This window comes from Plectropomus leopardus, chromosome 14, assembly GCF_026936395.1.
Source record: "Plectropomus leopardus strain MGB_pleo_1.0 chromosome 14, ASM2693639v1, whole genome shotgun sequence".
NCBI classification, from domain to species: Eukaryota; Metazoa; Chordata; class Actinopteri; order Perciformes; family Serranidae; genus Plectropomus; species Plectropomus leopardus.
This window is the reverse complement of record NC_142189.1, coordinates 11,577,339-11,601,744: the sequence shown is the minus strand read 5'-3', so window position 1 is coordinate 11,601,744 and position 24,406 is coordinate 11,577,339. Positions and strand designations below refer to the sequence as shown.

At 42.5% G+C, this 24,406-nt stretch overlaps 2 protein-coding genes across 4 annotated transcripts in view; one reads left to right on the top strand and one right to left on the bottom strand.

Annotated features, from left to right (window-relative positions):
• LOC121953842 (nardilysin) overlaps positions 1–5,143 on the bottom strand; it is a 40,828-nt gene extending 35,685 nt beyond the window's left edge. The window contains exons 1-3 of the mRNA XM_042501083.2: positions 4,999–5,143; positions 4,155–4,357; positions 1,738–1,966 (exon numbers count right to left, since the gene is read on the bottom strand). Of these exons, the coding sequence (XP_042357017.2) occupies positions 1,738–1,966; positions 4,155–4,357; positions 4,999–5,100 (534 nt within the window). The 5' untranslated portion in view covers positions 5,101–5,143. The remainder of the gene's footprint in view (positions 1–1,737; positions 1,967–4,154; positions 4,358–4,998) is intronic.
• A 29-nt stretch (positions 5,144–5,172) lies between these two features.
• Positions 5,173–24,406, top strand: part of LOC121953532 (SLIT and NTRK-like protein 3) — a 34,384-nt gene continuing 15,150 nt past the window's right edge. The window contains exons 1-5 of one of the 3 annotated variants that reach the window (XM_088087330.1): positions 5,173–5,318; positions 17,480–17,760; positions 20,139–20,390; positions 20,628–20,743; positions 21,021–21,950. In XM_088087330.1, coding sequence (XP_087943456.1) covers positions 17,545–17,760; positions 20,139–20,390; positions 20,628–20,743; positions 21,021–21,950 — 1,514 coding nt within the window. In that variant the 5' untranslated portion in view covers positions 5,173–5,318; positions 17,480–17,544. Of the gene's footprint in view, positions 5,319–14,611; positions 14,875–17,479; positions 17,761–20,138; positions 20,391–20,627; positions 20,744–21,020; positions 21,951–24,406 lie in introns of those variants that run through there. The other 2 variants (XM_042500698.2, XM_088087331.1) reach the window with 2 other exon arrangements.

Sequence of the window (24,406 nt, the reverse complement as noted above, 5' to 3'; positions counted from 1 at the left end):
AGGGCTGCAGACAGGGAGGCAGAAGTCAGAGAGTACTGAGAAACAAACTAATTAATTGTTTTGTTTTGTTTTTTTCATAGTATTTGTTGACACCGAATATAATATATCTTTGAAGTAGCTCAAGCCCTGTATGCATGGACGTTTTAGGCACAGGTGCAGTTAAAAAGTATGTGTATTTAACAGCAGGGATGTGGACTCGAGTCACATGACTTGGGCTCAAGTCAGACTCAAACTACAAATTTGATGGCATTAGATTCAACTTAACTAAATCAAAAAAGACGTGCAACTTGACTTAAACTTTGACACCAATGACTTTGCCTGGACTTCAGCCTTTTAATTTGGAAACACTTAATATCTTTCCCCAAACCCAAAGACTCTTAATTCCACAGATGCACTTTGTTTGAACCAGTCCGCCAGCATCTAATCAAGTTGATGGAGAGAGCCATTAAAAACCAACAAAACGTTACCCAGCAACAGTTGGAAACTATAATCATCTCCACGTTGTTGAATGTCTCTGTTCACTGTCTGTGAAAACATGGATGCTTCACACACACACACACACACACACACACACACACACACACACACACACACACACACACACACACACACAAACCTTTGGCAGCACAGAAGATCTAAACAATAAGCACAGTTTCAACACTGGTGTCACCAATGCAGTATCTGACCAAATGTCTCTCCTTCCGTTCCTGAGTTATGACGTGGAGTAACGGGCCAGAAAAGTGTTTTTGGAGAACATTGGAATGTCACAATGATGCTGACCTTTGACCTTTTGGATATAAAATGTCATCACTTCATATTTTTAACCAATTAGATATTTGTGTGAAATTTTGTCATAATTAGTGGAGGAAGTCTTGACTTTTGTGAGGTCACAATAACCGTCAGCCACCAAATTCTAATCAGTTAATTGTTATGTTTCAGTGGATGTTTGTGCCAAATTTGAGGAGACTTGATAAAGGGCTTCTTGAGATATTGCGTTCACATGAATGAGATGAATACAAGGTCACAGTGACCTTGACCTTTGACGACCAAATTCATTTCAGTTAATAGCTGAGTCCAAGTAGATGTTTGTACTAATTTAAAGAAATTCCCTGAAGGTCTCATTGAGATATCAAGTACACGGGAATAGGATAGATGGACGGACAGATGGGCAACCCAAAAAAATAAAGCCACGGCCATGGCTATCGGCAGCGCAGAGGAATAAAAATGATACCAAAGATAGTATTTTTTGCTTACAAAAGTACGGAGTGTCAACAAAAACAACTTCCAATAAACTTGTTTCCACAAATAAATAGCAATTTTAAAAAGCATTCATGAAGTTTTTTTTTAATTTAACATATTATTATTCTGTTGTTAAAATGGAAACACATTTGTCAAAGTCTGCATTAGACTTGTTTAGGACTCGAAACTCAAAGACTTGACTTGGGACTTGCCAGTCTTTACCTGAGACTTGAGTGCAAAGACTTGAGACCTACTTGTATAATAATAATAATAATAATACTTGCAAAACAATGACTTGGTCCCACCTCTGTCTAACTTTACTATAAATAGTTTAGTTTGTGCTGACAAGCCTTTTGCATAAATCTGCATATCTGATTTCAACACATTTTTCTGGTTTCAACATGACTCGTGTTTTTTCTTCTCCTCTGGGACATTTAACATATGTCTAGTCTGCTAAAATATTAATACAGCTCCACATTTAACACCTCCCAGAGGTACCTGTTTCTCTGCATTTCCTTTCTTCTTTATCCCCTCGTTGTCATCGTCCTCGTCATCACTGCCCTGCTCATCGCCGCCACCTTCCTCCTCAGACTCGTCCTCTGTTTCATCTCCAGATTCCTCCTCTTCCTCTTCATCCTCTTCATCCGAGTCCTCGTCTTCGGACGCCGCTGGGCCGCTGTAGTCTGAGATGAGGAGAGCTCGCAGACCGTTGTCAAGAACAATGTATCTGGAGGAAGTGAAGTCAAAGGTGAAACAGCACAGAGAGTTTTGAGCAAAAAAAAGTGTTGTTCTGTTGAGTTTTGCAGCATCGTACTTTGAACGGGCTGTTAAATCAAATGTCTCTTTGCAGACTGCATCTTAAACCCCTTGAGACTCTCTTCCTCTATGCTTTTTTCACAGTAAATTTCTCTGTGTGTGCCCCACAGAGGCCTGAGGCACTGGCGTGTGCTCATAGCATGAAATCGTCCCATCAAACTACAATAAGACTGTACTGATCCAGCTGGAGGAGAGGCGCGATATCATTTTTGGATCTGGGTTAGTGGATCTGGGTCATTTTTCTCAGCACTTTCACGTTCATGAATATGAGCAATTAATCCTCACATGTGTACCACTGTCACGTAAAATCATAATAATAACAGTGACGAAAATTTAAATGAAACACTTTTGCTCCCATTTTTCACAGTTTTAAGTGAGGGATCAAATACTTTTTCATGCACTCGATAGATATATTTCTCTAAAATTTTGGCTGCAAATTTGTTAAAATCCGTGTCAGAGACTTCTGCTTTTCCAAGATAATCCAGCAATTTAACAGGTGTGGCATATTAAACATCAGCTGATTAAACAGCATCATCACTACACAGATTTTCGTTGAGATGGTCACAATAAGAGAACACTCTAAAATGTGCGGTTTGATCGCACAACACAATGCCACAAATGTTGCAAGTTTGAGTGAGTTTTCCATTTGCACATGACTGCAGGAATGTCCACCAGAGCTGCTGCCAGTGAACCGAGTGTTCATGTATATACCATAAGCCAATATGGTAGTACATCCAGCCAACCTAAAAACAGCTCAATTCAGTTACAATGTCGAAATGCTGTCAGTTCAAGACTCTGGTGAGGATGACAAACATGCAGGTGAGTTTCCAAATTGACCTCTCTCTAAGCCCCGCCCCTCGAACGCCACGAGCCAATTACATTCCGTGCAGCTACACAATGCACTCAAGCATCCTGCTAGTAGATCTTCATAGAAAAGCATCAGAAATTTTGATTTTCCTGTGGTTTTATTTAAATTTATTAAGTTATAACTTAACTATGCACATCAATTGAGTATTAAATGGTCAAACAATTTGCATGGGGTAAATGCAACACTGATACGAGGTATCCTGAGAGGCTCGAGAAAGGAGTCGTCCTCATCAGGGTCTTGACCTGACTGCAGTCTGTCGTGCTTGAGTGGCAACTGCTCAACTCTGATGGCGTCAGACACTTTGGAGAAGAGTTCTCTTTATAGATGAACCCCATGTGACCGAAAATACATAGCTCTGGCCCTAGTCATGCAAATCTTAAATAGTCCAGGGTTACTAATAAATGTCTTTTTTCAGTATAAAACTTTTTATTGTGACCTTCCCAAAACACACCTGTGCAGTAATAACGCTGTTTAATAAGCATCTTGATATGCCATACCTGGTGGATGGAATATCTTGGAAAAGAAGAACAGCTTACCAACAAGGTTTTTAACAAATCTGTGCCCCAAATTTGGGAGAAATGTATCTATATAGCTCATAACAGAGGCTTAGATCTTTACCATGAACCTGTGAAAAATGGGACCCAAAAACAAAAGGGTTTACATTTTTGTTCAGTATACATTATAGGAGATAAATCATGTAACAAGGCTACAGTACAATGCAAAATTGAAATACTTGGGAGAATGTTGTATAAAAACATGGATTAACCCTTTGAAACCCGAATTTACATCACTTCTCTTGTGCTGCTTTCAGACACCATCACAAATATTTAAACCTTTGAACCCTGTGCAAATTGGTTTGTTTTCTTTTGAAAACATGGGGGGAAAGGCAATGAGCAACAAAAAATGTTCTGCAAATCGGAAAAAAAATTGTAGATTTGTAAAATTATATTTTTTTAAAACCTAGGGAAAAATGTTTGTCATTATCTGGATAATTTATTTAAACATGTTTTATTGAATACTTTTACAGAATTTCATTTCCTGTTGGTGTTTGTTTGTTGTTTATGTTTTTACGTTTTTGTGCTAATTTTCAGGTAATTGTTTTATACTTTTTGAAACTTTCTTGCAATTTTTGGGGGGGTCATTTTTTGTTAAATTGCACATTGTCTTCTTCCCACTTTTTTTTTTGAAAGAAATCAAATTAATTTGGTTTTAAAGGCTTAAATTCCTTTACCTGTACTGTTTGGGGTCACTTGGGGACTTGATGATCTCGCCGTCTCCAACATTGTCCTCTCCTCCTCCTCCTCCTCCTCCTGCGTCCCCTGCAGCCTGGCACACCTCCCGGGACACCGGGTGTGCATCTTCAGCTCCACCTTGGACAGAGCTTGAAGACTCAGACATCGGGGTGTTTTTGGATTTGTTCGTCTGCGGCATCTTCTGCAGAGATGATGAAAGTTTGGCACTGCGGGCTGACAGCGAGGAGCGACCATAAACAACAGGACAGGTCGCTGTCACCGGTAATTTACTCCTCAGCACGGCGACACACCGTGTCAGCCTGAACAGAGCTATGATGAATACCCTCACAGACGAGTATCGCGAAATGAAAGCTCAGAAAAACCAATGGGCCCGAAACAACACAGATTAACCAAGAGCCCCCTCTGTGGAAGAGGCCTATAGGTTTGAACCTTAGCTGTCACACACATACACACAGCAGCCAGCGCCCACAATACAGCTATTCACACAGGCTGTCTGGTGGTTTCGCCCTATTCAACGAGGTGTCAGCTAAAACACGATGCAGGCAGAACACCAAATACTACACGAGAACCTGTCATCTGCACAGGAGACTAAAAAAAAGCCTCAAAAACCTCTGTAAAAACTGCCTGGAAGTATCTTTCACATACCTGAATATAAACATAAATGTGTGCTACAAGCTAATAGAAGAACTTAAAGTCAGCGAAAGTACAAATATTCTTTAAAATACGCTTTAACGGCTTCTGTAAAAGTCTGTTTCGAAGCAAAAAAGCGAAACTTTATCAAGTTTCTTTCAAAAAGCCGGTGCGGCAACACTGTATCCATACCTTCCTCCCTGTTGACAGCAGAAGGGCCTCGGTGGAAGTGAATGGAACGTCTCCAAAACAAAGCGCGTTCTGATTCGCTGAGTACGTTCGGCATTCCATCATGTCGCATTCTGATTGGTTCTGACATCAAAGCGGGGCGTGATTAGAGCGCCAACACGTGCGCGCGCCGTGCAGTCAGGAGCGGTTATGATAGCTGCAGGGGAAGAAGGGACAGCGGCGGCGACAAGCACCCACCTGGATGTAACCGGCAGCTGCCAGCCATCTGTTTATGATTATGACTGCTAGACTGAGAATGTTCAACCGACCACTTGTCACAGCCGGTAAATGTCATCTTTTTAAAATCTCTTTAGCCAATACAGCCGGCCAGAAGTGAGTTGAATGGGAACTGTCTTGTCAGCTAGCCACATGACTGCCACAGTGCTCCATTGAAATTGTACCCCCCCACATCTCCCAATGCACCTGTACTAGGCTGCAAACTGGGATGATTGGGTTAGGGGACCGCTAGGTGGCAGGCATAGGCCACGGGGGATGTTGGGCAAATTTAACACCAGATTTATTTTTTTAAATATTTTTTTTTAGGATGGTCTGAGATTTAGATGCTTCCCAGGCTCCTATTTAAAGGCTAGTAAGAGATGTTGGGTGGTGATATGAGTTGTTCTACATGACCATATGCTGAACTGTCTCATGTTTTTATCCAAAGCCAAATGAGTAGGGGTGCAGGGAGATCCTCCCCCAGGGAAAGTTTTTTTTCAGAAACAAGCTCAATTTTGTGCTTTTTTTATGCACTATGGCACTGATGCTCAACTTACAGCCCATGGGCCAAATCTTACCCCTCATAGGGTGCCAGGTGACCCCCTAACCATTTTCCAATTCACAATGAAAGTTAAGTGATTCACACTGTTTTTGTACTGTAAGTAGGCCTATACACAAGGTGCCAGAGTGCAACAGCAGCAAAATAGTTTGTTTTTCAAAAAAGTGCTAGTAGAGGATCCCCCACACCCCAAACAGAGGCCTCGAAGAGGTCCCTAAACTCCTAATGTTCTAAAATCCAAGAAACGCCCTAAAATCCTAGAAACGTTCTAAAATTTGAAAAATGTCCTAAAATCCAGGAAACATCTACAAATCTAGAAATTTTATAAAATCCTAGAAACATCCTTAAATCCGAGCAGTGTCCTAAAATCCTAGAAGCTCCCCAAATCTTAGTAAAATCCTGTAATTCTAGAAAGTCCTAAAACCTACAAATGTCCCGAAATTCTAGGAATGTGCTCAAAACCAAGAAACGTCCTAAAATCTAAGATATGGTCCAAAATCCTAGAAACAACCTAAAATCATAGAAACAGGTATGGGGCTGCTGTGACAATTATTATTGTATTTTTATATTTCTGATGGTTGTTGGACACATTATGTGCGATTAACGCTTCCATTATGAAAAAAAACGTCACGTCATTCTACATCTCATATAAAATTTTGCCAAAAAGAAACTATTTGCACAAACTAAAAATAACAAACGACATAACTAAGTCACAACCCGGACACCCCCCCTCTTCTGATAAATAAAGAACACCTAAGACAGGTGCAAAAAAGACCCCCAAAAAGCTGTAGTGTAACAAGAATCAAACAAAAGCAGAGAAAAAACTGACAATCTCTAGTCCCTCCCCAGTGCGTAAAATATTACTTGACATGCCTCCCCCTTTTTGCATCATCTCCCCCCTGCTCATAAATAACGAACAGTCCCTTAAGATACTTTTGTGGTCCACTGAGTCATCACAGTAAGACAGGTGCAAAAATGACAAAAGAAAGTTGTATTTTGATAAAAATTGAGCAAAACAAAAGGAAAAAAAGTGGATAAACCTCAGGTGACTTAACAATAGACGTCTAAAGTGAGGATTTGCTTAGGGACTGTACTTTATTTATTATAGTAGGGTGGTGGCTGGGGTGTGATCGCTGCAAACATTTTTCCTTGAGCCTTCCTAAGTGACTGGGGCAACATGCATTACCCTCCCTCCACCATAGAGATTTTTAAGGAAAACACGCTTTTCAAATCCACATGTGGCTTTTGGGGTTTTAAGGGTATTTTAAAATAAATACAAAATGCAGCAATTTAAAGTTGAATGTCATTCCCCCGAAGTCACATCAAAAAAAAACTCCTCCTCAGTACATAAAAATTAATTGAAGTGGCACTGCCGTTTTACACCACCCGTCCCCTGTCATCAATAACAAACAGTCCCTTAATAAGACTGATTAATATCACTGTACCTCAAACCTCAAATCACAATCAAATGGTTTAAAAAAAGCTAAATCTTATCATGAAAAAGCCACATTGACATTTGTCCAGTGCCCTTCGTCAGCCTCCCCTCTGCAGCGTGTTGGCATTTCACCCCTCCACTGTGCCAATATGTCCTCCCCCTCACTCACCAGCTCTCTCTCTGTCTGAAGCCAATCTGATTTGCCCCTGGGCCTCTGTCGGCAGAAAGAGGTGATAAACACCGCAACCATGACAACCGGCGAGCCAGACACACGCCTGAGTTCCTTTATCCTAATGGCTTTACTTGGCATCCTCTCCTGCTTTTAATTCATCAAGTCCAGTCTTCACCTGAGCTGATATTAAGACGCTCGGGACAGATGAAGGCGGCGTGCTTCTTCCGCCACCACGGTTTTGAGCTTTCTCATCCTCCGTCTTTTAAGATAAGCTGATCTATCAACATGTGAGATGAAACACTGTTAACACTCCACGTTGCTTAAAATAGAGCTCTATTAGTCACTGAATAAATATTTACTCGCTCTGATTAAAACAAAATGTTAGCATATTGATTCTTCTTAAGCAGTGAGACAGAGAATGAAAATACAGAGCTGATTCTCACTCATTTTATCCTATTGATCCTTTTAAGAACACCAAGAAATTACTTTTTAAAGGGATTTTTTTTCAATTTTCCTTTGTATCAGAACATCGTGGGTAATATGTGTGAATGAGCTGTGGCAAACTTCTCTCCATCTAACCAGTGCCCAGATATCCCTCTCTGGATGACGCAAAAAACGTTGTTGTTTCTCAGGGCTACTACAGCTGTATCACATTTTCACATTGCCCGCTGACACCGTGGACCCAAAAAAGTATAGAATCAGATCAAGAGACACACCTGCCCCTCTCTTTCTCTCTGTCAAACTCAGACCAAAATCCAAACAGTGGATTGAATATAAATTAAAATTATGTTACTGCACAGCCTATTTCTCTCCACAAATGTTTTCATAAACACATTTTAATGCCCTGTTTGGCTGTAATTGTAAAAGTTTATGAATGGGTTGTGGGCGCCATAATGATTGCTGTATAATGAAAACGGAGACTGAAAAATCTTTGATCAAACTGCCCCTCCATGTTTGGGACAAAGGTCAAACTAAAAACTCAAAGTACACGCCAAACAAATTCCCCCCAAACATGGTTTCTGTCACCCTGGTATTTGTTTAAGTGATCGTTTTTATGATGAGTTCGGTTTCAATGAGTAATTGAATTATACGAAAGGGGGATTTTTCACCATGATTGACGGCTGCGACAGCCAATCCATGTGCTCGCATTCAATGGGGCTGCTCAAAATTTTTCAGACAGGTGTTTTGTGGGGAACTCCACCACCTCTGATATCGCTACTGTGCAGAATCGGGCTCGCAGTGACATCACCATCGCAAGATGGCAACACCCATATCGCCGATATTCAGTTTTGTTTAGTGGGGGTAAGTGGAGAAGCCTCATCCATCTTTGTGTACAGTCTATGGCCTGGTTTGGGGAAGTGCATTCAGGTCATTTTGGGTTTTCTGCCTCTTGAGCTAAAGCATCCTTTTTGTCTGTTTTCATGTTGCACCAGTAACAAAAATATTTGTGCACAGACATCCTAGATTATGTGAAAACCCTCTTTAAATGGGTAAAATACTTCTCTAAGGGCAAAGTTCTTGCACCACACAGGCGTGCTTTACTGTACTGCACTGTACTGTAGCCACTCTGGTGAGAGTCCAGAGCCATTGCTCGGCTGAAATTGCAAGGCTGCGGTAATAGCGGAGATAAGCAGCCTATTAGAGCTGTGTGAAAGTGCCTTTACATGCCTCTCCACGTGAAAACTTTCAGAGCAGAATGGCAGGCTTGTGTTAGAGATCGATTGGACAGGCCTCTGCGAACCGTGGGCCTCCCCTTTAATACCAACACACATGGCCTTTTCATGGTAAGGCACATTGTATTAGTTGCGACGTGATCATTTTCCCCACTTTTTTGCCCTTCTCTTTGACTGAGCCTAAACTGAAGTCCAGATTGGTCACCTCGGGCCGTCCCTGGTAAAAATGTGTCTGTGTGAATGTAGCATGCATTCAGCTGAATCATTGTAGGTATTGTGAATTTGTCCCTGTCGGTCCTGCAGAGACATCGGAGTCTTTACCTTAAGATTCCAAAGGGGGCAAGTTTCCCACTGCAACTGATTTGAATCCTAATTAAAACAGGAGATTTGATTAATTAGCTCAACGATGTGTGTGTGTGTGTGTGTGTGTGTGTGTGTGTTGCATGGCTCTCTCGCTCTGTATGTGGCATGTGTGTGGGAGTCGGCATGTTCTCGTGAGTCACGGTGTGTGTAGTTATGCTAAATGAGGAGGGGGTGTTATATGCGTACAAGTGTGTGTTCGTGAGCCTCTGGGTAATCCTGTGAATCACTACTGTGTTTCCAGCGTGTGTGCTCATATGTGTGTGTGTTTCGTGTCTCCTGGGAGGCTTGTCCTTGCCTGCAGTACTACTGTGTGAATCAGAGGTGAGTCCTCTAGAGTTGCCCTCTGCTTTAATCTGGAGCTAATGACAGAACCACCTGCCCTCCTGGCCATCCTCCCCCATATCTCGCCCCTCTATCTGCTCTCCCCATCACTGCACATCTCACAAACCCCCAAATTCCCACTGCTCATTGTCTCCCTTTCACTCGCTCCCACAACTGGCCAGTTATTTTCCTTTTCCCCCTCTTTCCCCTCCCTCTCATCCACTTGCTTTCTACTCTTTCCCACAGTGTGCAGGATGCCCTTGCCTGCCTTTTTGATTGCCTCATCCCACCGAGTAACTAGAAACTGGGGGCCCTCACAAAAAAAAAAAAAAAAAAATGTGTTAAGGGACAGCGCAACAGTATGTGAACAACATGTAGCTTTAAGGAGATTTTCTGACCCGTGCATTGGCAGGGGAGAGGAATGAATTCATGTGTCTGCTTCAGTCTTGAGTGTGTATGTGTGTGTGTGTGTGTGTGTGCGCAATCGCGCATGCAAGCCAGTCCCGGTGGATATCTGGGGGGGAACAAAAGCATAATTGGAGAGAGAGAGCTGCAAAAAGATGGGATGACCACTTCCTGTCCACAGTGGAGGAGAAGAAAGCGTGAGAAAAGGGGGGGAGGGAAACAAAAGGGAGGAAATCAAAGAGAGAATGGCGTGTAAACCAGTCTGAATTGACAAGAGCCCACAGGAGAATCAAAGTAAGAAAGTAAAGAGGGGAGAGAGAGGGGAAGGAATCTGAGCATGATCTGACAGAAATAATTCAGATGAGAGAAAGAAAAAGGGCCCTTTGGAGAAAGAGAAAGCGGAGGAGGAAGAAAGGAGAAGTGGCTGAAGTGAAAACAGCATGAATCCCCATCCATTTCAACACTGGACAGCTCCACAGACAGCACTAGGCCAGTATAAATAGATCCCCTACTTTAGAGGCGCCGTCAACGCTCCAAAAAAGTGCTTTATGTGCTCGGAGCGGCTCCTGCCCCTAGAGAACAGACAGCGCAGGTATCTGATGGTGCCTGATAACCATCTTCTCTCAGTTCCTCTCCGTTTGTTTTCTTAATTTAGGGAGCCTCCACGGTTCAACGACAACACTACGGTGAGGAAAAGCGAGTGTTTTTCCTCCCAGATTCTCCGTCACGGCCGTCGTTACACTCAGACGATATAGCCTCAGGTCTGGGATCACATTACCCCCCCCCCACCCCCCCCACCACATCACCAATCACAGAGCCCGGGATGATTTCTCAGCGTCAAAATCTTATTTATATACAGCTGCACCCCCTGCATGTTAAAGGTGACTTGTCTGTGAGCAATCTCCAAAAAATCATGTGTCTGTGCATACATGCCCAGCCTCTGCCAGCCTGTTTCCATCGCAAGTGTGCGTTAAGTAGCCTTGTGGGGAAGCTGTAATACAGCCTAATGCACCTGAGAGCCCCTGAAATCTATAACCATCATCTACATCTTCCTGATATTACTGGAACCGTCTCTGTTACTGTTTCAGATAGGAATCTCCAGGGAGAGCTCTCCCCTCCACTGCTGAAGGGAGAGGCATGGGGAGGGAGAGAGAGAGAGGGGGGGGAGAGTGCGTGAGGCAGAGATGCACCTCTCCATTTCCTCAAGGTGATTCACCTTAATGCACGCTGAAATCAATGTGAAATTGAACTGAAAATTGAACTTTCAGCTCAGTAATGTGGAAGACATGTTGTTATTAAATCTTTTCCTATAGCCATGAAACCGGCTGACTGATATTTGAACGCTTTTGAATGCTTGTTTTCTACGCCGGGGCACCGCGGTGTCCTTGATAGAGATTGGTCCACCACTCGGGAACTTCACAAGGGGGTCCGTAGCTGCCACTTAAGTGGCTGTATTGATGCAGCAGCAGCCACCCACACTGTAAAATCTGACAAGTTGATCTTACTTAAAATAATGTTGGAAACTGGTTGCCTTGAAAAAGTAAAGTATATATAACTCATAATTAGGGCTGTCAGCGTTAACGTGCTAATAGCAACGCGATTAAGTTCTTTATGTAATGCATCTTTTTTTTTTATCACTTTAATCACCGCCCACCATTTTTGGGCTGAGTTTGAGAATGGTGATGCCGGTATCACATGAAACTAGAGGACCTAAGAAATCCAGTGATACCAAACATGCCGTGCTTACTTCTAGAGGGGGAGATAACGCTCCAAAATAAGGCAAAATTTTGGCAAAGGAAAAACTGTGTGGCCATTTCACCTCAAGATCTAAATGAAAATGGGTTCTGTGGGTAGCCATGAGTCTCCCCTTTATAAACATGCCTACTTCATGCTAGTCCCATTCAGTTTTTTGCTACTATTTGATTTCTAAGCAATCTGGTAAGAATTGATTTACCTTGTCAATATGGACTTCGTAACGTGAAAACATGATTTAAAAATGTGATTAATCGTGATTATCTGAAATTCTGCGATTAATCGGGATTAAAAAACAATCATTAGACAGCCCATTACTTTATGTTTACTTTATATCTAATTGTTAAGTTTAGTTAAAATTTTGTTACATTTACTTAATTTTGTGAAGTTGTTGCAACCTAAAAATAACAATTGAAATGACGATGTTCTTTTCAAGTTTTAGCAACTTGAGTACCCAAAGTTAGTCTGACTTAACTTGATCATCTTGAAGAGAAATCTTCTAATGATGAAGTTAGGAGATGTGTGAGTTCTCTTTTGTTAACATATTTACAAAAACACAAATACGACTGACAAGTTTGCAATCAGCAGAAAACAGATATATATTGTTACAAAGTCAATCATGCACCAGCAATATATGTGACGGAGTAGAACATCTGATAGTTATATTATTATAACACAAAATCTGTGTAAACAGCTATAACCTAACATGTTGGGCCTCCAGAGTCAATATGTGGAGTTTTAGAGACTCAATTGCTGTACCCTTACTTTCACTTGTGGAGGTCCCCCGTCTGTGTCCAGCCTTTACCTCGACCCTTTTGCTGTTGTTCATATGTTGTCCACAGTAGAGGTATGAGCGAAAGTGTCTCAGCCCTTCTGTCGAACTATATTAACTACATTTAAAAGTTTACCTGCTAGCTGAAACGTATTGTGTGGCGCATTAACACATTCCTGTGTCACTTTATTTGGGGCTCTAGTCACATAAATGACGACTGACGGAGGATTCTGTTATATATATCGCTTGTCAGAATGAACCAAGATCGCCTCCAAATATACACTGAGCACTGCTGTTTACAACAGCACTGCAAACTTTGTTTACTGAAGTTGCTAAAACTTAAAAAGATTTCTTCAATTAAACTTGTCATTTTTAAGTTCCAACAACTTCACAAAATCAAGTAAATGTAACTGAATTTATAACTTAACTCTAAACTTAATGATTAGATATAAGCTAAAATAAAAATAACCGAAGACTAATAGTTCTAGCCTGTTTACTTTCATTTTTCAAGGCAATTCATTTTTTTCAAGTAAAATCACCTTGTCATTCTACAGTGCAATGTAAAATCTTGCAGGTTGATCTTACTTTAAAAAATTAGGAAAAATCCTTCTAAATGATAACAACTTAATCAACTTAGTCTGACTTAATGCAATCAGCAAGTCACCGCTCAATGCCACTAATTGTCCCTAAATTTTACACGTCACCATTAACATGTTTTAGAAAATAGGAATATGACTGACTAGTTTGCATCCTGCAAAATGCTGAGATATAGCACAGTAAACTTGGTTCACTGAAGTTTCTAAAAACTTAGACAGATTGGTTTACATAAACTTGGCATTCTTAAGTTGCAACAACTTCATAAAATCGAGTATAACTAAATTTTAAGTAAACTTAATTAGATATTAATGAAGACTGATTTAGTTACATTTTTCAAGGTTATTGTTCCCTAGATTTTTAATTAAAAAAAAAAAAAAGTAAATCACCTTGTCAGATTTTACAGTGCATGAGGATGTGGTTAGGAAGCTGAACTCGGTGTTGGTGGGGGGGGCTCCATCGCTCTCAATCTCCGCGCGGCATCTGTTGCGCCCACCACCTCCATTTGGCGGGACAGGTGTTTTGATGCGACGTCCAGGCCTCCCTGTTCATAAAAAGTCACCCCAGTTTTTACCCGACTGATGGCTGTGCTCGCGTGCGTGCGTGCGTGAGTGTGTGTGTGTGTGTGCGCGACGATGCCAGCTGGCACGAGTCGCCATGGTAACACACACCGGTTTCACGAAACCCGTCGGCGCTTAAGGGCACGAGGAGAGATGAATAAACTAATGAGATTATAAATTATTGTCGGTATAGCTGAACAGTCGGGGTATTTTTACCAGACTGCACACGCGGGCAACGTGAGGAGAAAGTTTATGGGGGCCCCATTGTCTGTGTTGTGTCTCCTGTAATCTGTTTATGATGTGAACTGGAGGAAACCCACCACCACCACCACAGCGCGCGCTTCATGTCTTTTTTTGCCTAACACAAACTCGCAGTTTTTGCGCGCCGCCTTATTGCATGATTAATTCCAGCACCCTCCTCTCCACCACCACCACCACCACCACCACCCCTGTTTCTCCTCTATGAATTACCCAGTTGTGTGTTTAGATGAGGAGCGGATTCTCCATCACCACGCAGGCTACAACTCCGCGCATTGCACGCCTGTCCAGCGGTCCAGTGCCGCAGCTCCCACGGGCTGCACTGTGGAGAAGCGGACCTGCATCCTAAAGCCAATCGGTTTTTCTCTTTCTCCCTCTCTCTCTCTCTCTCTCGGTTTTTATCCTCCACCTCATTGCAGTCTTATCACGTCCCCCTCCCTCCTCGCTGCCTCCTCTTGCTCTTGTCCCCCCACCACCACCACCACCACCTCCCTTCTCTCCCTCCCCATCCGCCTGAGCCGCTACAGGAGAGGAGAGAGAGAGGAGTGCGGCTGAATGTGAACGACATGTCGACAGTCAGCCTCTAAAGTGTTTTCTCGGTCGTTCCCTAATTCTTTGGCGGCGGACTGAGTGAGTATTACCCGCATCCCTGCTCTGCTAAGCGTCGCTGTGTGGATCAGAGAAGCTGCTGGGGAGAGACAGACAATGGGGAATGCAATTGGATTGCGTTACTCTGCCAAGGATTTTCATACATAGCCTGGTAAATGTCTTAATAGGTCCTGTTAATGACTAGGGCTGTTTAATTGGTCATGCTTTAATTCTGCTAACTATTACAATTTGTGTGTAATGTTAGGGGAGAGGAGGGGGCTAATTGATTTTCTTGCTATCCAGGCTCCTATATGCATTTTGATCTGTGATGTGCTGCTGCTTGCCTGATAGTGCGGGTCTGTGCTGTGCTGCTTGAGGGGGGTTGGGGGTGGGGGGGACAGGGGCCCATGTAAAAGCCAGTGTGTCTTCTGACGGACAGAGAGGACGGAGACACTGGAATTATGTGACATGAATAATATGCTGAGGAATAAGCAGTGACCGTCATCTCTGGTTGCGTCAGTGTGCAGGTCTAGAGGAGAGAAAAAAACTCAAGAAAAGACAGGGAGGGATGCCACACCTGTGTGTGTGTGTGTGTGTGTGTGTGTGTGTGTGTGTGTGTGTGTGTGTTTTTATAACACGGACAGACTAATTTATCACCACTCAACACACAAAGTCCTTCTCCTTTCTTGTTGCAATAATGATGCAGAGCTATGCCGACTGCTGACTAGTCCACTCGGCTGATTAAAGAAAGAGGCTTGAGTGTTGACTGTGTTGCTTCTTATTAAGGGAGAGATGGCCATCCACCAAAGCTGAATCTAACAGGAGGGATCCCAGTGGTCTATCTGGACTCGGTATTGATCTCTTCCATATAGGGGGGCTCCAGGCCCAGTAATAAACAATGCATTTGCTTTGACGAATCTGAAGCCCTGCTGGGACTGTGAATGGGTTGCTTTCTGTATTCCAATTTGTCAAACACTATTGAGCACGTCGGCCTAGACTGTCCTGCGTTTTCTCAGCCTCATCTTTCTCACTTCTCCTCATGCTTTTTCCCAACAAGTATTTGTTATGAAAGCACACACTCATCTACACGTGTCTACCTGTTTTTGTACTTGGCAAGCTCTGAGAGCAGCACTTTTTCTTTTTTTTTTGTATATGCTTTGACCTTTCTCACATTGTTTCTAGTACATGTAACTTGGCTTCAGCTGCTGCTGCTTCTCTCTGTGAGGCAGGCGTACATTGTGTGCAGGGCGAGAGAGGAGGGCTTTGATGTAATCAATATCAGATTTCAGCTGTTTCACTGTGAGCTCTCATCCTGAGTGGCAGCCTTGACTGACTTCCTACTGCTTATGCAATCCCACTCCCACCTCGCCCGTTTCCTCTTCCTTTGCACCTACTCTCTGCCCATTACTCTTCCTTTATCTGTCTGTGTCTCCTTTTACTCCATTCCTTCACCTTGTTCCCATTTTAACTCCTCCTCCTCCTCCATTCCTTCTCATTTCCACCTCTGCCTTCATCTTTTTTCCCCGTCATAATCATCTCTGTGATTGCTCTTCCTCTCCCGGGCGGCGATGTTTTCACCGCTGCCTCCTTGTCTAACTCGCTGATGCTAGATTATTGCCGTATGATTACAGCTACCATACCATGATGATCATTATTGCATTTCTGCATGGCAGTGTTCAACACTGTAAGAGCAGACCGAGATGCTTTATCCAATTTAGATCTCATTAAGACTTGAGAGGAAATATCCCCTGTGCTTTTTTTTGTTTGTTTGGGTTTTTTTTTCTTCCAAGGACTTCTGCAACTCTGTTCTCACTCTGGTGCCATATACTGTACCATCATCATCACCCCCATCACTATCACCATCAGTTCATGTTCCTGCCTGTCATCGCGCTGCCTTCACATCAGCCCTTTTGAAAAATTTTGAAGAGTTTGGATTCGCAGCGACGCTTTCACTCCACTGTCATTACCACAATGATGATTATGACGGGACTGGATGGCTGTTGATAACCTAACATATTTCCGCTGATTGATAATATGGGGTTTTTCGTGCCTCATCCTTCTGTTCTCTGATTGCCATTCATCTTATTAAATGGAGCAGTTCATTAGACAGAAGCCTTATGAATCTGATTTGCATTCGCCCATATTCATATCGCATACATTAAAACAACACATGCGTGACATTTTAGCCGCACCGGGCATTTGAGAGTACAGATGAATATATTCATCACAAGCTTTTTTCTTTTTTTATTTTCTCTCCCCACCCCTACTTGTCCAGCAAGCCACTCTGAGAATGATAAAATGTGATTCACAGGTGAACTAGCCCACGTGTTTGCCTTTGTTTTGCATTTTCAATGTCAGTGTTTGAATTTTTAATTCAAAAGCAATGTTGGAGCAGCTGAGAGCTTGTTCAGCAGGGTTGTTTTTAAATCAATATTTCCTGCTTTTGGGAACCCTGTTAATCCAAAGCGTTGCTCTCCAGTGCTAAAAAACATCTTACATATGTTTACCATGCTCATATCACTGCACACTGTGGCCTCCAGTTGCCCTATACATCATTATTCTAATGTAATGTAAATCTTCCCCCATGGCTCTCCAGTCTGTGTGATTTAACTTTTATTTTCTGACTGCTTTAGTATGCTTGTGATGTATCATCAATCTGATTCATCCTGAACTGACTTTTGCTGCCGCTCCCTGGCTGTTTGCCCTCTTTTAATCGTGTGTTTGTGTTTGTGTGTGTGTGTGTGTGTGTGTGTATATTTGTGTGCCTCTCCATGCAGTGCGGTGAAGGGCCGATGCCGGGCCGTAGCCCCAGGCCGCTGAGCTGAGAGGGAGAAGCAGGAGGATGCAGTGGGTCACTCTGGCGGTGGCCCTGGGGTGTGTGTGTCTTTCCCGGGCATCGCACACCCCCACCCCTACCCCCACCTCCACACACACCCCTCTAGTGGACAACTCCGAGGAGGAAGTGGATGAGCCGTGCTTCGAGCCGTGCACTTGCGAGGTCAAAGAAGGCGTGCTGCATGTGCACTGCGATGGGCGGAGCTTCACTAATGTCAGCCAGGTATGTTAAAGAAGTGTTTCACAGATATATAAAGAGGGCCCCGCATAAAGCTAGGCAGTCTGTGCAGCAGAAAGATGCATATACTTTTGAAATTGGTGCTACACGACCAGAGAAAACTGAGAAAAAGGACTGTGGCATTCGAATTTTCCTCAATAAGTGGAAAACCTACAACTACCAGAATGCACTGCACCATACTAGACCAGTAAATGCTCCTTCTGGTGGGTGACATGAAGCCAGGGTTCCCATGGTCATGTAAAACCTGGGAAGGTCATGGAAGTTAACAGTCATGTTTCCCAGGCCTGGAAAATTCATGGAATTTGGAAAGAAATTCCTTACTAAGTTTTGGAAAAGTCATGGAATATTGTTACCTATAATGAAATGTTAACTGTAATCTTCCTTTGATAACCTTCCATATGATGCAATTTAACAGCAAATTTATTTTCTGTAGCTGCTGATGTAATGTAGCTCTTAAATGTGACGTTTTGTTTACAATCAAGTACATGTTTCAATTTTCTCCCCACATTAGGCCTCAACTTTCATTTCTGTCAGCTAGCTGAAATTATGTTTGAACAGAGTTTTATAAGTCCAAAAAACACTAGGCAAGTGGGGCAAGTTAAAAAAATATACGAGTCCATGAAAAGTCACGGAATAGTTTTGAAATTTTGTTCTGGAAAATTTGTGAGAACCCCGCAATGCAAACTCGTCCATGTGGCACAATGGTGGCCGGCTAGTATCGAACAATCTCGTATTCTAGTTAAACAACAAGCTAAAACTTTCTGAAAACATTTGAGGTGAGACATGTTTGATCAGCGCTGCTTCATTTTTTCATTTAATTTCAGAATTTTTAGCCTCTGTTTTTAGGAAACAATATGGTGCCCACCTCTTGTTCACAAATTCTTATATTACAGCTAAACAGTGCACTAAAATATGTTTCTTAAAACATTTGAGGCGAGAAATATGCAACCTGGTAAGACAATCTTTATTTGATGAGCGCTGCTCGGTTTCACTGTTTGATCATGTGTTTTCTGCCTCTGTTTTCACTATGGAGGAAGCAGTATGGCACCCACTTCCTGTTCACACACTACAGCTAAACAGGGCACTAAAATCTGTTTCTGAAAACATCTGAGGTGAGAAATGTGCAGTATAGTACATGACATTGGGCCGCCAGTGGTTCAGTCTAAAGGGACTTGGCTTGGCAACCAGAGCATTGCTGATTCCCCGTCTGGACCGAGTATGGAGCATATACTAGTAGCCAGTTCGCCTCCTGGACACTAACAAGGTGCCCTTGAGCAAGGCAATCCCCAACTGCTCAGGGCACCTGTCCATGGGCAGCCCCCTTGCTCTGACATCTCTCCATTTAATGCATGTATAGGTTCTGTTTGTGCATGTGTGTGTATTTCCAGCCTGTGCATATATGATATGACAACAGAGTGAAAAAATTGAATTTCCTCTCAACGATGAATAAAGCATTTCCTCTTCTTGGTCTTCTAATCTTGACTTATATTCGATCAGCACTGCCTGCTTTTACCATATGACAGGATTTCAGTCCAAATTTGAAGGAGAGAGAGAGAGAAAGGCAGGTGCGTCTCTTGATCAGCTATTCTATACTCTTTGTGTCTGCAGTCGCTGCATGGGTGGCAGGCAATATGAAAATGTTAGAGTGCAGCCTGTAGTTTGAGCAACTGCCTGAGAGCCAGTGAAACTCCACCGGAGTATTTTATAGTTTTGCCAGGGGGGAGAGACATCTAGGCACTAGTTACTTTACCACAGTTATCTGCACATACATCTTTTCATTTCTTTTTACTTATATTTTTAATTTATATTTTATCTATTTTATTTCCTTTTATTTGTGGTTTGATTGCTTTTATTGTTTCTGTTGATGTTGTTTTTGGTTTATTTTTTTGTTATTATTTTATATCGACATTATGTGTCCTGCATCTTGCATTATTTGTCCCCTGGTTTTAATTTTATCCTAACTCTTCCCTAGTTTCTTCTTGCTTGTGTTCAATAGGGCTGTTTGGCTTTTTGTTGTTGTATCATCGTCTATGTATCCCATTTCTGTTTTGCTTTAATTGTTGAAGCACTTTGTAAATTCTGTTTTCAAATGTGCTATATAAAAAAGTTATTATTATTATCATTATACAACCCACATGGTTTTGATAAAAAGCCGGTAGAAAACTGGCAAAGTATCCCTTTAATTTACCTGGTCATGCACGTGGAGCTGCACTGCACTGTTTTTTGCACCGTCATTTTATCTCTTTATCATACCGTATCTCCAAGTCTAATATCCTGTCTGTACTGCAGCTCATGGGTGTTTCTAACTGTTAAATTCATGTAATTAATAAGATAACTAATCAGACCTCTAATTAATCATTCAGGTGTCACAGTCGTGGGTCCGCCCTTTCAAACTCAACCTCCAGAGGAACTCTCTGAGGCGTCTCTATAGCAACGGGTTCCAGCACCTTGGCAACGCGGTGTCGATAAACCTTGGCAACAATGCACTCCAGGACATCAGAGTGGGAGCTTTCCACGGGCTGGCCAAACTGAGACGCCTGTACCTCCACGAGAACAAGCTGGAGGTCTTCAGAAACGACACCTTCGCCGGGTTAGAGGCGCTGGAATACCTCCAGGTGAGATTGAGACGATAATACATATTGATCATCCGTGTTTGATGGAATTATTGACAAATGTGCCCAAGATAACAATAGAAAGATGTGACAGAACGGCTAGCAGGTGGCTCGACTGAAAGAATCTTAAGATCTCTGCGTTTTCAAATAGAGAGTGCCTCAGCTATTTCTGCTCCCTTCAGTCTACTTTTTCAATAGCAGCAATTACACGTTCATCACATTTTCTCTTTCTACCTGCAGGCCGACTACAATGTGATCAAACGAATCGACAGTGGCGCTCTGAGGTTCCTCTACAAGCTCCGGGTTCTCATCCTCAACGACAACCTGATCCCCGTCTTGCCTGCTCATCTGTTCAGGTTAGATTCTGATTATTCCGCTGCAAAGCTTTTTAAATTATGCCGGGACGGATCTGTAGAAATATCAGTGTCAGACACAATTAGCCAGTCTGTACTGTTGTCGAATTAATGTTTCCGTGGCATACTATTTCATATCATAAAAGACGGATTAATCATCAGATAAAAAGCAGATTTCGCAGCAATGGAATGTGTGAACCTTTATTTTCACTTACTATCAGATTGTCCTTTCATCTAACCTAGCTAACTATCCCCCCCCCCTCCTCCCTCCCTACTCCAGATCTGTGTCTCTGACTCATCTGGACCTGCGGGGAAACCGTCTGAAGAGCCTGGCATATGCTGGGACGCTGGAGTACGTCGGTCGTTCCCTGATGGAGCTACAGCTGGAGGAGAATCCCTGGAACTGCGGCTGCGAGGCAGTGCAGCTGCAGCAGTGGCTGGGTCAGATCCCTTACACGGCAGTAGTCGGGGATGTTACCTGCGAGTATCCCTTCCACCTTCACGGCAAGGACTTGAGGGAAATACCCCGCAAGGAGCTGTGCGCTGACCTCCCTGATAAAGAGCTGCAAGCGGAGGGAGGAGGTCCGTCAGCGGGATCACAGCCCCAACATTTGCCCCCAAACTCTAAACCTAACTCCCATCCCGGGCGAGTCAGGCCGACTAAACCGTCCTCAATGGTCCACGGTTCCCGCCAGAACACTCATACCTCCTCTACGTCGTCGTCTTCGTCCTCAGCGGAGCGTAAAGAGCGGGAGAGGCAACCGAGGCCCACAAAACGGCCTCGACCATCCAAAACATCACCCACACCCCGCAGCTTGATGCCCAACCCAAATCCCCCTGTCGCCGGCTACCAGACACGTCCCCCCATCCCGATAATTTGTCCCCTGGGCTGCACGTGCAACCTACACATCACAGACTTGGGCCTAACCGTCAACTGCAAGGAGAACGGCTTCCTCAACGTGTCCCAGCTCACGCCCCGGCCCCTCAACGGCCGCAAGCTGTACCTGAGCGGAAACTTAATCCAGAGGATCTACCGCACAGACTTCTGGAATTTCTCCAGCCTCGACCTGCTTCACCTTGGGAACAACCGCATCTCGTACCTCCAGGAGGGCGCCTTCTCCAGCCTCACGAGCCTGAGGAGCCTCTACCTGAACGGCAACAACCTGGAGAGGCTCAGTCCCCACATGTTCCTGGGGCTGCAGAATCTGAGGTACGATTTTATTAATTTAATTTTTTTTGGATCACTCCCAGCGTTCCAAGCTTTTACCACACTTCAAACAAATTCATAAACTGAAACCACATGTCAGCTTAGGTATTTAGACATTTTTTAATAAGTATGTGGAAATTAATTTCTCTGTAATACTGGCATAGCACACAGCAGAACATTTTGATTACCATTATGCTGGAATTTGATTGAAATGAATAGGTGCCCATTCTCTTCCAGGAGTGTCATTTGTTAGTCACGCTGCCTGATGGCATGCTTCAGTTGAGGTGTGAGCTTGTGTATGAGTGACAACGTGAAAATTAATGGGTTGTTTTTTTTTTCTTCTCTGTATTCTCATACAGAGGTGTTAATAAGGCGGTGAGACGTCTGGATGGTGCCAGGAATTTGCCTTTTGGATAAAGGCTTATTATGAAAACGAGTCGTCAGAGTGATGCATATGTATCGTTGTCAGATTAGGCTTACAAAGATAATTCCTCTGCAAATAATGTATACGCCAAATATCTACAGTCAATAGTTGTATTTATTCAGAGAGCTAAACATTGTGGTGTTTGATTAAGACACCAAGTCAACTTTCATCCTCTGCTTCATAGGTGTAGCATCGGGGGGACATAGGTGACACGTCCCCTTCAATATTTTGAACATGTGCATTTGTCCATCCCAAAAAAACAATAGAAAAAAAAAAAGACAGTGGCAGAGGATTTTTTATTTTGAAAAAAATAAATACATGTAATATAACCCTTTGAAACCTAGAGCAACATCACTTTTCTTCTTTCAGATGCCTTTCACAACTATTTAAACCTTTGAACCCTGAGCAAATTGGTGTGAGTTCTTTAATATTTTTTAATATTTTTTGAAAAGGCAATGAGCAACTTGTGAAGAGATGTTCCACAAATTGATAGAAATTAGTAGATTTTGAAAATCTAGGGAAAAACGTCTTGGGGAAAAAGAAAAAAGCTAGGGAAAGTATCATAATTTCATATTTAAAATTATTTCACAGAATTATTATAATTTATAAATGAAATTACTTTTTTCTCAGTCTTGTTAGCCTTGTTTTTTTGTTATAACCTTTTTCTCTTTTTTTTTAATACTAATTTAAGGTAAATTTCTTGTACTTCTTACTAATATCTTGCAGTTTTGGGGTCGCCCTTTTTGATTGCATGTTGCTCTCTTACCATAATATTAAATGTAATTAAACCTATTTGCTTAGGTTGCAGGAGTTGAAGACACATTTAATAAATGTGTGTGTCCCTTTGTATTATTGTACCCGCTACAAATTCAGAGGTTTTGGTGGGTCCATGAACGCATCACAGGCAGAGCTCTCCATGAGTTCTGTTTGCTCCTCAGCTGCACTTTGTGACCTGCAGGGTGGGTAATTGATCTTTCGATCTGTTAGAGCTAATCAGCTGGGATTGATGGATGACAGGAGCAGCTGCTGCGAGTGTACGTATGCTGTTAGACCCAGGAGAGTTTCACTTTTGATGCACCTGACATTCTGCTGCTCCACCTGTGCCCAGAGTACGCGCTGCACTCCAAGAGTGTGGTACCATGAATAACCAAGCAGTATATATAGGTAGGTAGGTAGATAGGTAGGTAGGTAGGTAGATAGATAGATAGATAGATAGATAGATAGATAGATAGATAGATAGATAGATAGATAGATATTTCAACAGCGCTCCTAATGAATGGTCAATCTCCAATAATAGATCTATTGTGGCGGCAGATGTTTAGTTTGTGGCAAGCCGTCACAAATGAATTAATGTATGGGAAACGCTGTATTTACACCATAAATTGATGCAGAAAAGGCACAAATGTGTGCATTAAAATGCACCAGAATTAATTAAATTAAGTGTTTAACACTCAAAATGTTCTGGCAGAGGACTCCAAACCCCCTGTTTCATATGCCCCCCCCCCAAAAAAAAATTAACATACCCACTGCTCTGCTGTATAAAGACTGAGACAGTTTGTGCCATAAAACCTTTGTATTCACAGCGTCATCCAGTCTCTCAGCTCCACTGGCACTATATTTTAAGATAAGGTACTGAAAACCTTCAGACCGATTAATTTGACTATTAATCAATAATAAAGATCCTCTCAGGACATTCAAAAAGTCTTCCTCTTAACCTCTCGTTAGCCTTTGTTAGTGACTCCAGGGCAAGTGAGCAGTAAGTAATTTAAACCAGATCTATTACTTATTACAGCTGTGGAAGTATATTGGATCACTAGCATGCAGGGAAAGCTCTACAGTCATATTTAATTTTCCCTAAAATTCAAACTGATTTGTATTATTGAAAAAAAAAAAAACTTTAAAATTCAAAGTGTCTTAAATTTGACATGATGATCAGACATGCCGAGGCGAGTGTAAGAACTCATCAGTGCTAAATTACACAATATCCTTTGACAGTGATCAGCTAATCAGCTGTGAAAAGCGCAGATTAAATCAC